This window comes from Myxocyprinus asiaticus, chromosome 32 (assembly GCF_019703515.2).
Source record: "Myxocyprinus asiaticus isolate MX2 ecotype Aquarium Trade chromosome 32, UBuf_Myxa_2, whole genome shotgun sequence".
Lineage (NCBI taxonomy): Eukaryota > Metazoa > Chordata > Actinopteri > Cypriniformes > Catostomidae > Myxocyprinus > Myxocyprinus asiaticus.
In genome coordinates, this window is record NC_059375.1 from 20005065 (window position 1) to 20019344 (window position 14280).

A 14280-nucleotide genomic window follows, 5' to 3' on the forward strand; every position below is an offset into this window, starting at 1 on the left:
ATGCCCAGCAGTTTAAATACTGTAGGAAAATGATACAGTAGATCTGCTTTGTTCTTATAATGCTTAACCATTCTACTGAAGTCAGTTGATTTTACATGCAAATTTTAATAAAGGAGAAGGTATGGATGTTATTGGTACTCATTATTAGACTATTATTGCTGTCTTTTTAGATGAAAGGTCATGATCGGCAGTTCACAAACTGAACGGAAGTTATAGATCTGCTTTGTTCTTATATTGCTTATATACTATAAAGTTTCTCTTGGCAGACTTCGATCGTAAACATCTCAAAACGATTCAGTGACTCACTCACTGCACATAAGACGCACATTTGTCATCACCCAGTGGCATCTCCAGAAGTGGTCATTAAACTAATCAATAAATGAAACTGAACAAATTTGTGAAACAGAAGCAAGCCACACTAAAATAGTCTTTATTTTTGCAGTTAATTCTGCACAATTGTCCAGATAATTTTCTATTCTTGAATCATTAAAATAGCTTAAGTTTTTAGCTTATTCATAAAAAATAAAATAAAAATAAAAACCCCGGAAAACATGTCTGTGACTCTCAGCTTTTAAATTTTCAATAATTCAACGATCAGAGTCAGCTTATACCGCGGTTACCACATGTAGTATGCGTAAGTCGCAGTATCTAGTCATAAAAATGGCTTTAGCAATAAAATGCAGAATGTCATGGATTATGACATATTTGGACGGAAATGAATGTTTGAATGTACAATTAATCAAATTAAAATTGTGATATGTCGTAGTTTGATAATTAAATGTAAAATGTATCTGATTTAATTGAATAAATAAATAATCTGCAAATGATGCACGTTTCAAAATGAATGTGTAGAGACGGCTGCTCATACACTGAAAACACCTCATCATGATCATCACGTGCAGTCTTGTGTGTGAAATAACAGAGACAGAGGGCACTTTGAAGCGCACAGCACATACAGACTATGGGGATTAATAATCATACTGGGCCATGGAGGAAACTGGAGGCAAGAGACTACCATCAAAAACACACATAAACGCCAAAATAAAAGCTAGATTTAAATGGACACGTGTTTTTGCTTAAATATTACAATTGTTGGGTGCATAAAATGCCCTGGAAATGTCCTGGGAATTTGTGCCTTGAAAAGAGCGGGAACCCTGCTTCATCATTAAGATGCATTCACCTATTGTCTGCACAGGCTTGGCTTTGTCCAGTTACTTCAACTGAGGTTTCATTCCACTCACAAATAAGAATACTTGGGTTTTCTTAGAGACCCACAATATATTGGTGACCTATACATTATTGACCAATAACTGGGAAAATTGATAATGGAATTGCAACCGATAATTTGTTGGATAAAAGTGGTATATTTGTGTAAACAGGTTTTTCACATACAAATACTTACTATAGTTTGTGAGTACTACTATAGTAGTTTATTTTTTTACATACTGTTTTATATGATTTTAAACACATTTTAGATATTTGTAAAATGTACAAATTCCATGTAGCCTATTCTATCCATATGATGTCATATTGCATGTGTAATAATGGTTTGACTTGTCAGTGCTTGAAATTTCTTGTCAGCTACACATTTTTACACAAAATTTGCAACATTGGAACTTAAAAGTTAAAATACAATTCCAAATTTCCACATTTAAGTGCTTATACTATTTAAAAAAAAAAAATACAGCTGTATGAATATGACCTGCAATCTCTTATTTAACACTGTAGCCATGGGAAAGTGAACGTTTACAGTGACAGCAAAACCCATTTTCCATTTTCACATGCTGTGCAAAGAAATAGATCAGCTTCTTTCAGCTTGTTGAACATGCATTTTCATTTGGGCATTTCTAATTTGCTTTGGATGATGACCAAGAGCAGCGAAGAGCACCAAGATCGTGAGTTGTTGTCATGGTAACCAGATAGATTCCGAGCGGAATGCTGCAAAACTTGAATGAAAGTATCGTCAAATCATCATGCAATGCAATAAAATATCTTCCCTTCCCTGCAATCGATACCAAGAAGGACATTGAGGATATTTAATTTCAAATTTAAAAAAAATCCGTGAACAGTTGAAGACAGGACACCAGAACACACCTCGTAAAACCGGGACCGACTCTGTTCACCCTAGTTTTCTAACTGCTTTGCTTCTCTCCATGATGTACTGTAGTGATTCCCTCCCGCTCTGTCTTTGCTAATGTAATGAGGGCAATAGGCCATCTGCTCGTGCCATCGCAGCCTGATAAGGTGATAGCGTGTTTAAAGTTTAAGAACCTATAAAGTTTAAGAACCTATCGCAACAAGAAAGAAAACGAAATATTTTTTACGATTATTTTTAGTTTCTTCAGAGCTATGAAAATGTATTTTAGTTTAGTTTCAGTTTTTCCAATTATGTGGGTTTTTATTTCAGTTTACGAAAATGTTTTTTTTACATTTAGCTTTCATTCTGTTCACGATAATAACCTTGATACACTGATGAGCCAAAACATTATGGCCACTCACAGGTGAAGTGTATAAGGTTGATCATCTCCAAACAAGGCCACATGTCAGGGTCTGGGTAGATTAGATGGTAAGCGAACAGTCAGTTCTCGTAGTCAGCGTGTTGAATGCAGTAGAAATAGGCAGGAATAAAGACCTAAGCGACTTTGACAAGGGCCCAATTGTTATAGACAGATGACTGGATCAAAGCATTTCTTGAACTGCAAGGCTTGTGGGGTGTTTCCGGTCAGCAGTGATGAGTACTTTCTGACAGTGGTCCGAGGAGGGACAAAACACAAACCGGCGACGGGGTGTTGGGCGCCCAAGGCTCATCGATGCTCGAGGGCAACGAAGGATATCCTGTCCGGTCCGAACCGACAGAAGGTCTACTGGCAAAAGTCACAGAAAATTTTAATGATGGTTAAGGGAGAAATGTGTCAACACACAGTGCATCGCACCCTGCTGTGTATGGGGCTGCGTAGCCGCAGACTGGTTAGAGTGCCCATGATAACCCCTGTTCACCATCAAAAGCGCATACAATGAGCACGTGAGCGTCAGAACTGGACCTTGGAGCAGTAGAAGTAGGTTGCCTGGTCTGATGAGTCCCTGATAATGCGCCCTGCCACACTGCACACATTGTTCGGGAATAGTTTGAGGAACATGATGAAGAGTTCAGTGTGTTGCCCTGGCCTCCAAATTCCCCAGATCTCAATCCGATTGGGCATCTGTGGGATGTGCTGGACAAACAAGTCCGATCCATGGCTGCTCCACCTCACAACTTTCAAGACTTGAAGGATCTGCTGCTAATGTCTTGGTGCCAGATACCACAGGACACCTTCAGGGGTCTTGTAGAGTCCATGCCATGTTTTGGTGGCACACAGTGGACCAACAGCATATTAGGGGGGGTTGTCATAATGATTTGGCTCATCAGTGTATATACTTAATTGCGTTGTAAAGTCCAGATTCTAAGCTTTTAAAACGACACCTGTTTAGTGCTTTTTATTTAACTAGCCACACTAGTTAAAGACTTAAAATGCAAAAAGAAAAATTATCAGTATTGGCCACAACAAGGTGTTGATTATCAGTAGGCCCAGATGGAATCTTCAAACTTTTTGCACATTTTCTGCAATGCAAACCTCATACACACAAATTGCATCTCTTTAATAGTTTAACGTCCATCTTGAGTGCCTCAAACCACCCGTGTGGACTGACTACTTCAGTTACCCCACTCACCAGTAGGGATGCACTGTTCCGATACCTGGATTGGTATCGGCTCTGATACTGAAGCTTTTAGACAGATCGGGTATCGGTCCGATGAGCCCGATCCAAATCCGATACTGTGTGTTAGTCATGTTCGTTACTGTCAAGCTCAAAAAAATGACATAAAAGAACCATAAAAACACAATTAAAGTAGTTCATATGACTCATGCATTTTATTCAAAGCCACCTGAAGATGTGCGATTAGCTCTGTGAATCACAAAAGGCTGTGTTTAATACGTAAATATATAAAATGCACGCACAGCTCCAGTGCATAAGTGAATGGCACTGCTCCGTTTACACACACACTTGCGGCTATTTTTAGCCTTCACACGGTGCGCAATATTTGAGCGCTACTCACAAACATCTGATGTAGATGCTCAAAAGTTCGGTTCACTTATAATATGCATTTAGAATGGCACTGGAGGTGCTTTTTTTTTTTTTTTTTTTTGCCAGAATTTAAATAAGAAGCAAATTAAACTACTGTGAACTTGCCTACAAACAGACACATACAGGACTTCCTGGATAGTTCAGAATGTCAAAATAAAAGCGTGAGGGTTTAAAAATTAAAGGTGTACGATTGAGATTTATTACTATATATTACTATTATAATATTATTATTATCATTTGTTTACAAATTATAATAATATTTAAGTTGAATGGGTTCCAAAAAATAACTGTGTGAATGAAAAGTGAGCTGATATCTTACAACTAAATTGAACAAAAAAGAGATCTGAAACCTTTAAAGTCCAGATACAAGTTGAAAACATTTTGCAAAAAAAAAAACATATTTTCTACTGATGTCTTATACTGGAATTACTGTTAATTTTGCTGCTACATTATCCAGTATACTAGTTAACTAGTATATACTAGTATAGTTTTCTTAATAAGCTATACATTTATATTGAAATAATGTGTAGTTAGAGGTTTGTGTTTCTTTACATATTAAAGAGCACACTCAATTAGTTCCACACAATAATATAAAGAGATTCTTAACTGATTATGCAAAAAAACAACACTGGTATTGGTTCGGGATTGGTATCGGCCTATACTGAGATTGCCGATATCGGAATTGGATCGGAAGAGAAAAAGTGGTATCGGTGCATCCCTACTCACCAGTAGGCCATGCTACCCAAAGGTTAAAAGCTTCATTCCACCTCTGTCAGTCCAATCTACACAGTTCTTGGAAGCCTGACCCTGTGCAACACCGAGACGCCTGCCTAAGCCAGCCAGTAAAACATGCCGTGATCCCATGGGTCATGATCAGCAAATGGGCCACTGCAGTGTACATGTATGCACCCTGAACTACAGATCAAATGGGTTTCACTCCATCTGAAGCCTTCTAAGAGAAAAGCATATGCTTAGTGTTTTTCCAAAATAGCTAAATGGATAGCTAGAGATGCACAGAGTAGGTAATAAAGGGATAGCATCTTTTTTCGACAGGCCTGTAATTAGTTTTAACGTTAAACCCATTTACCATAACACAGGCAAACTGAGTGTTCATTTGTAGTCCAGTAAACCCTTTCTGCTCTCTGATGGCTTTGTTTAATGGAGGGCATATCCGTCACCGTGCGCCATTTCTAAATTAAAGCAGCTGCAGCAGGTGGGTGCACTGCATTCAGACTGATGAACCTCCAGTGATGGATGTAATTATATTATTAGGCCTGATGAGGGGTTTTGTATGGATATTATACACATGACAGTCTGTTGAGTTCTGTATGCCAGATCAAACAGCTTCACACCATTTTGCTTTTCCTTTTTTCCCCTGTGGGTTTTAACGCAAGGAGCACAATTAGATTATGTCTGGATTACTGCTGTCCACTGAAGCTTCAGAGACATTGGCATAGTTTACACTTGATTAATGAAAATGGCTGCTCGCTGATTATCGGTAATTATCCACAAGTAATGTGGCCCGGGCTGTCCTCTATCCGGCCTCACGAGATGGAGGGTCATTTGCTACCATACCTACTGTCACCATACCAGAACCCACCAACAAAAAGCAAGAGGCGATAGTGGCTTACTGGCAGGAGAGAGGCAGCTGAGATGATTTTACAAGCCATTAAGGCTTTGAGTAGCTATTTCATGGAGCTGATGGCCTCATCCTCAAACTCAGACATGTAGCTTTAGTTTAAAATGAAATGCATTGCCTAGTCTGTCAGTTCCCTTCTTCATTTGTCGGTCGATGTCTGTCTTCTTCCTCAGGTGCTGTGGCTGTTGAGTTTTGATGATAAGAACACATTGGCCGATGCTGTGGACAAATACTGTATTGGAGTACCGCCCATCCAATGGCTGGCCTGGATCCCTCAGCTCCTCACATGCCTGGTGGGCTCAGAGGGCAAACCTCTCCTCAACCTTATCAGCCAGGTTGGTTTCCTTGCTACACTTTTGTTCCTTAGCAGCACATTCATAATTGGATGGTTTAGGTCATTTTGTCTACTCAGAAATTCGACAGATAATTCAAAGTCGTTTACATTGTCTTTTGGTCTTTTTTTCAGCGTCTCACACCATGAGTGTCACGTTTTTAAGACACTTTATAAAGTTAAATATAGTTTGCTGTCTGGTGAATTTGACTGCAAGGTATATGCCTTAACTAATCTTAAAATTAGAAAAGTTGTTGAATTTAGATTGGTGTGAAATGTTTTGAAATTAAAAATAATCAAAGTTTGAGTTGAAAGAAGTAGAATGAACACATTAAGATGTGTGGTCCTTCTAATCAAGATGAACTTATTTTGCTTTGCAATGAGATACAATTTCCAGTTAGTACCCCCTTTTGTTAAATTCATAGTTTTACCGGTTCCCTCCTGCCTCTTTAATTATTTATGCAAAACATTGTTTTTGGGGCAATTTCAAAGACTCTCAAACTGTGGGAATAAAACCACAAATTAAACAAGAGACTAATTTGCCCTCCTTGATGGAGTATTATTTCCAAGCCATTTAAAAAGCTCCTGAACTTCAAAGAGGAAACGGCTGCTCCAAGGGCCCAGAGAGAGAGAGAGAGAGAGAGAGAGAGAGAGAGAGACAGGGGAGATAGATCTGTGCACTTAACCCATGTGAAGAGAGGTCGAAATCCCTCTCTCCTACACTGACTTATTTCAAACAGGCTTTGCATGCAGCTCAGCATGCGCTCTCCTCTTCTCACGTACACGCAGCAGACCAGCGACTCCTAATCTCTCCATTTCAGCGCAGACGCACCCATGCAGTGGAAATGCTTCAATTTGAGATTAAGTACACTTGAATTCCTGATAAGCACCAAATGAAATGGATATGTTTGCACACCATAATCTCAATTAATGGGCTTTTCAAGGGTCTCCTTGTCAAAGGATCTTTGGTTGTGATCTAAGGCATTGGTGATGAGCGAAAGGTAGACGTTTTGTTAAACTCTTGATTTTCAAGTGAAATCTCCAGCGTATGAAGCTCCTTTATCTTGGGCTCTGAATTATTTAGCTGTGCTCCAGTTGGCGCAATGTTTTAAAAACGTTTGGTGAAATATTGATGAATGTGAGCTGTGGGGTGCCTTGAGATGAAACGTAGATGAGGAAAACTCACCACCTTTATGCATGCAGACACCCTTTACATGCCCGCACACACACCTTAAAATATGACTTTTCTCACATTTTAGGGGTGATCTCTTCCCCTTTTCACCTCGTTCATTTTTAATGCGATAATTAACAAGCTTTTAACAAAGTTTTAGCCATGGCTGCTTTTCATATAAAAGCCAATCTGGACTCTGAGGTGTCTCTTTACACCTAAAGGCCAGCCTGCTTTCTGTATCTGCTTGATGTAGATCAGGTTTTCACTCTAATGGCCTGCTTGAGCTGTGTGCTGTGAGACCTGAGAGGGGCTGTGGGCGGTTTCAGTAGGAGCGCTGTCTGCTGCCTCCATGTATTTGTCTTTATACCCCTCACACCGATAAGACAACATTCACATCCCTCACAAATATCACCTTGCCAGCGGAGAACAAGTGATAAGCATGATTTTGAGGATATCGCATAGCAATAAAATTAATAAAATTGAACCAAAGATTTGTTTATGAGTCAGCTGACTCTGTCTGTTGTATATAAGGTTAGGCTCAGAAGCTGGGGCTGAAGGGCTTTTTTTATTTGAAATAACTTGTTGCTTTGGTTATTCGGTAAAGCTGCTGTGTGTACTTTCCGCATGACTGGCGGTGCCAAATTTAAATTTACAAAAATATTTAAAACAGTGTCCCCAAACACTCTGCCCAGTCTTCAGTTGGCCAATCAAACAGGTAGTCTTGCCGAAACTCACACCATTGGTTGAGCCAGTGTTGCTATGTTGTGACACTCAAACAAGCTGAACAATTTTGGATGCGCAACATTGAAAGAATGCTCTAGCATGTTGTGCTTGGCCGACACATGTTTGAGTCTAGGTCGGTTGATTTGCCAATCCTGTTCCTTGCTTTTCCCACTATAATTTCCTGTTTCTAATCGGTGCTGTCAAAAAAAAGCCTAAAATAAAAGAAAAATGTTTATCTTAATGCAAGTGCGTCAGTGCCATTTTGACAATTACATGAGCTTTTGATCTGGAGCATTAAACAGTATGAACCTTTTCTTTGTGATCCTGCTCAAGTACAAAGCAGATCCCGGAGAGAGAGAGTGTACAACTGGGCTTGACAAGCTTTTAGCGAGTGTCATATTGAGCCATGGTTTTAATCTGCCCTTGATGTTTGTCCATCTCGCTGCTTTCCCCTGACGGTTTCATTTTCAAAAGGCTGACTATCTCAGAAAAGTTTCAAAACTTGTCAGCACTATGTTTCTCTTGCTCACTCTGTCCTGAGCCAACAGGGACTATCTGAAATGTAATCTGCAACTGTTTCTCTTAGGTGGGACGTGTCTACCCTCAAGCTGTGTACTTTCCGATCCGAACCCTGTACCTGACGCTGAAAATCGAGCAGAGGGAGCGCTACAAGAGCGGTACGACTGGAGTTTTTTCACATCATTCACACTGAACAATAGAGAGCCCTTCAATTTGTAGGTTAGCTCTCTGCAGGGTTATTATAATTACATTTTAGTTTTCATTCTTAGTTTTTGTGTTTTTAATGTAATTTGTTTTCGTTTTTCAGTATATTTTTAATTAATTTAGTATTTTAGGGCTACCAAAGTTGATGTTTTAACTGCTTTGAATTAAATATGTTTAACATTATTAAATTTCTCAGGGGTGTATCTAGTGTGTTGAGCATCCAGTGGCATTTTAATGTTTAATGAAGGCAGGTTGTAAAGGTTTAAAATATTATAATGCTGTGTAACAAAACTGAAATTAATTTGGTCATTTTAATATTTTTGTTCATTTTGAAGGCGTGAAAATGTATTTTAGTTTCAGTTCTTCCTATTATTTTATTATTTTAAATTTAACAAATGTTTTCATAATGACGCTTCCTCTCTGTGATGTCTTCTCGCCTCAGACTCTGGGCAGCAGCAGCCCAGTTCGGCGGCAGCCCAGACCCACTCTGCTTCTGACCCAGGTCCCATCCGCGCCACCGCTCCCATGTGGCGCTGCAGCCGGATCATGCACATGCAGCGTGAGCTCCACCCCACCCTGCTCTCATCTCTGGAGGGCATCGTGGACCAGATGGTCTGGTTCAGGGAGAACTGGCACGAGGAGGTGAGACATACCAGGTTTTAGATTTTAGAGAGCGTTTTCGTATTCCAGAAGCGAGTGGTAACCTCTTAAAGCACATCAGCCCCAAGCACAAGTTAAACATGACGTGAATGCGTTTTCTGTCCGGTTTGCTTACATTCTTTAGTCTTACACCGCATGCTCTCTGAGGCACATGCACATAGCTGTTTTCAGAGCACCGGCTGATCACATGAAAGCTGACAGAGGGGAACGATTGGGGCTCAGTGAGGCTGAAAAGTGGTTTTGCGGTGCAGGTGGACGCTGGCGCTCCAGTGCTAATCGGGCTTTGGCGAGGGGCTTGCAGTGATTGATGGGTCAGGGGAGTGTAGACAGAATCTGGGGAGATTGAATTGCCATGACAGGGCTGATGCATAGAGACTGGACAGGGACAGAGGAGCAGGGACAGTTGGATGCTCCTGTGGGACACTCACCGGGAGACGGCAGAAGAGGAGGACGAAGAAGGGCAGGGAAAAAAAGTTTAGCAAGGAGAATTGGAGGATGAAAGAAAGTGTGAGAGAGTTGAGAGAAGTAAAAAGTGGGTTTAATTCTCTAGACATTGAAGAAGTGTAGTCCCAGACCACATTAGTCTGTTAATGGCGATCTTCACTTGAAGTCTAGGCTTAACCTCTGCAGCAAAGACTTGAGGTGGGATTTTATTGAGCTCTCTGGTGAACATCTTTGCTGCTGAAGAATTTGTAGTAATATTAGAATGGAAAATTTAGATTGTTATCCTTCACAGTATCCTTCACTAAAGATTTGTTAACCATTTATCCTAGTTTCTTTGCTTCTCTAAATTTTTCATCTTTTTCTTTCCTCAGGTCTTGCGTCAACTCCAGCAGGGGCTAGCGAAATGCTACTCGGTGGCGTTTGAAAAGAGTGGAGCCGTGTCTGATGCTAAAATTACTCCTCATACACTCAACTTCGTGAAAAAGCTGGTGAGCACATTTGGCGTGGGACTGGAGAACGTCTCTAACGTGTCCACCATGTTCTCCAGTGCTGCTTCAGAGTCCCTGGCCCGTCGAGCTCAAGCTACTGCTCAAGACCCTGTTTTTCAGAAGATGAAGGGCCAATTCACCACAGGTCAGAACACCTCTGCATACAAAATGAACCTCATGTTCTTTCTTGATAAATGTCCCTTATTGTACATAATTTATTTGTGCACATTATTACAAAGAATTATTATTTTTTCATTGTTTCATCAAAAAGAAAAACTACTTTTCTGCTATCTTTACCAAGGCCACGTGGACAGGGGGAAAAAAATATCATCCAAAATGTCATAGCTGGATTTTCACGATCTAATCAAATCTTGATGGGCAAAATCGAGCCCTGTCCTACATTATCTCCTGCTAATAATATTCAATTTCACTCTTATGTGTTGCAAATGCTGTTTCATGTTGTCTTCACATCCCAAAACTGAAGTGAAACTCCAGTCATTAAGTGCTCTTGAAGGAAAACGTCCCCTGTGCACAATTACACGTGCCTCTCACTCTTGTCTCTGTTCTGCATAACCACACCTGCTCGGTGTTTACCACAGGCCTCTCCACCAGGCCAACTCAGGGAATAATTGGCATGGTGAACAATGTGATTAGATTTAATGGGATGATGAATAAGAATAATATCCATTGATTTTATGAGGAATATTTTGCCAAAAAGTGTGCCGTTTTCAGCAATCTCCCATTCATTCCTATGAGAAGATCTGCAAAACTTGTCAGAGCAAGCAACGGTAACCGAGGAAGGCAGAGCTTAGCAAAGGGTCAGTTGTCCTTTTTGAAGTGGAAATACTTTTCTAGGTGGATGAAAGTTTGGTTATGGGTTAAGTAATTCCTGAGAGTCAAGTTTACTCCACGTAGTGTAAACTGTCTCTTCCTGATATCATTGCATGTATCATGTGAAAGTTATTGAGTTTACCATCTTTACCAGCCAAAAAAGACCATTTACATGGTCATGACATTGAAGTTGAAAAATTGGATGAAATTTTGCACAGACAAAGTGGAATTCTGTCACACTTGTCACTTTCAAACACACATAAGGTTTACATCTTTTGGCTATACTTGGAAACGGTGTGTATTTTAATGTTCATTACCTGGCTCTCTGTACTTCCATTATAAGTGCTTTACTGTAACTTACTGTTTTTTTTAAGTGAGGGATGAGTCAGAATTATTTTCTTTGATATTCTATACCACAAATGCTGTTGATAGAGCTTGACTTGCACTGAACCTGGACCTTTCCTTTAACAGAGAGAAAGTGCTGTATTTTTCTGTGACTTTATCTTTAAATCCCAAATGTCAGAACCTTAACCCCCCAGAGGTATGTTTGATGTCTCTCTCAGTGTAGGGGAGAAGTTGGCATGGCTCTTTCCTCAAGCTAGTCATGTACACACTGCACAACAGTTACCTTCCAGTACCCCTGGTGTAGACCTGACTCTCAAAAAGCACAGCAAAGGAGCATGTGTGATCCAAAGCCTACTGTTAAAACAAACTCCCCCTCAGCTGTCCTCTGCACAGGAGAGCAGAATATGTTTATACTTCTCTCCCCTGTCCACCTGTAGCTCCTCCAGCTCAGTATGCCTTGAACACTCTTAAACTCTCTTTCCATATTTTAAGCCCTATCCTGAGGCCAGTGTGTGTGTGTTCATTGCTTTGGAGGACTGTTAAGGTTGTAAGGGTGTAAAACAGATGTTGTGGTGCCAGCTGTCTCTGGGCAGTGAGACATGGCCAGTGCCCTGAGCTCTTTCTGCCCACCTGGCACTGTGTGCCACTGGGAATGATTTTTGGAGGGGAACCATCAAAGCGAGCAGCCCCTTTCGTTCTGTTTCCTCCACCCTTTTCTTTGACGCGTCTCCTCCAAGCTCTCCGTTCCCCACTGTTGGAAATGGAGTATTCACAATATATTTGCAGTTAATTTGCTGCCGATTATAAGATTAAACAAAATTGTGAATGTCACAATGATTTTATTGCACTTTCGACTCATGAGTATGAGAGTGTTAAGAGTTGTTTTAAAAGCGTTGTAAGTTCGATTCATTACCGGAATCAGTTCAAACTGTCCATTTAAATGTTTTGATTCAAAACTCTGATTCAGTGATTATCTGATCTCGGATCATTTGCATCTCTCAAAAGTGTTTACAGAAGTCTCCATTTGGCATTTTGGTCATTTATTTATTTATTTGTTTATTCATAAATTAAAATGTTTTAGTAAAAATAAATACCAGTAAATATCACTGTTTATATACATTTGCATTAAACAAGGATGGATTTTTTTTTTTTTTTTTTTACTGAAATAATGGTTACTCTATTTATAAAACAAAAGTCAACCTTTTAAGCCATTTGGTAGCAAATGCATAAATACTGAGATATACTGTATAATGAATTTCATCAAAAAGCTAAAAAAAAAAATTAAGAGGTAACTGGTTAGCAATATCACCCAGCCTTAATGAAAAGTAATGTCAAAGCTAAAAGAAATACTGGATGTGGTGTTAATGTTTTCTGAAATGTAGTGAGGTTATGCCATTTCTCTAACATTATTGTCTGCAATGATCTGAAGCAAGAGCATTTCAGGGCTCCTGTCATGCTGTACACTGTGTTCACTCAGGCATTACAGTGATGGAATTTAAAGTAGAGAATTCACTGGAGACTTCTGCACAGTGAGCGGCGCAGCCAAGGGGGGAGGGGGGAGGAGAGTATTTTTAGTGCTTGGCCACCTCCACAGAGCATTATTAGGTGCACAAAACTTCCGCCTTCGGTGTATCTCTTGCACAGGTCAGAGAGCAGAGACTTTGTTTTCCACAGCAGTGGAGAACTCAAATCCCCCATGAGTTGAGCTGATCCCAGGTCAGTGAGACAGTACTCCCCTGCCACACTCCACAAAAAACAGCCAACAGGCCAACAAATGTGCAACATTTATCAGAACAGAACTTGTGCTGCCCAGGAGGTGCTTGTGAGCAGTGTTATCTGAAAAACTTCTCACTTCAGGGCATAGTCTGTTCATTTTTTTTTCTAAATTGATTACAGCAAGTCAACTGCTGAGTGTAGCTGTGCATTTCAAGTCAAATCACTTTCATATTGCTCACTGGTCATTAAGCACCTAAACAGTCTTTAAGTCTCCAGAATGTGTCAGAAAGGCCATGATTACAGAGTGTGTCTGATTCTATAAGACATCATCTAATTCAGGGTGTGGAAATGGGTGGCAGCAGTGTTGCTTATGGCAGCTAATCAAAATGTCACACAAGACATTGACATTATTATAAGTGTCATCCGGGCAGTAAGAGTCTTTAAATGGTCCATAATTATGCAGCTACATCTCACTGGCTTTACCCTGAAATGAGTGGCAGCTTAATGCAAGAGAGTTTTGAATTAAAGTCAATGATTGGTCTATATAACGTTCCTGCTGTGCCAAGTACAGTGGCATGCAAAAGTTTGGGCACCCCTGATCAACATTTCTGTTGTTGTGAATAGCTAAGCGAGCAAAAGATGGCCTGATTTCCAAAAGGCTAAAAAGTTAAAGATGACACATTTCTTTAATATTTTAAGCAAATTTACTTTTTTATATTCATCTTTTACAGTTTCAAAATAACAAAAAAAGAAAAGGGCCCGAAGCAAAAGTTTGGGCACCCTGCATGGTCAGTACTTAGTAACACCCCCTGGCAAGTATCACAGCTTGTAAAAACGTTTTGTAGCCAGCTAAGTGTATTTCAGTTTTTGTTTGGGGTATTTTCGCCCATTCTTCCTTGCAAAAGTCTTCTAGTTCTGTGAGATTCTTGGGCCGTCTTGCATGCACTGCTCTTTTGAGGTCTATCCACAGAATTTCAATGATGTTTAGGTCGGGGGACTGTGAGGGCCATGTCAAAACCTTCAGCTTGCACCTCTTGAGGTAGACCATTGTGGATTTTGTGGTGTGTTTAGGATCATTATCCTGTTG

General features: G+C 40.1%; 1 protein-coding gene across 2 annotated transcripts in view; it reads left to right on the plus strand.

Moving 5' to 3' along the window:
- trrap (transformation/transcription domain-associated protein) overlaps window positions 1-14280 on the plus strand; it is a 133162-nt gene that overhangs the window by 96564 nt on the left and 22318 nt on the right. For both annotated transcript variants that reach the window (XM_051667374.1, XM_051667373.1), the window contains 4 exons: window positions 5935-6096; window positions 8573-8663; window positions 9152-9351; window positions 10185-10446. In XM_051667374.1, coding sequence (XP_051523334.1) covers window positions 5935-6096; window positions 8573-8663; window positions 9152-9351; window positions 10185-10446 — 715 coding nt within the window. The remainder of the gene's footprint in view (window positions 1-5934; window positions 6097-8572; window positions 8664-9151; window positions 9352-10184; window positions 10447-14280) is intronic.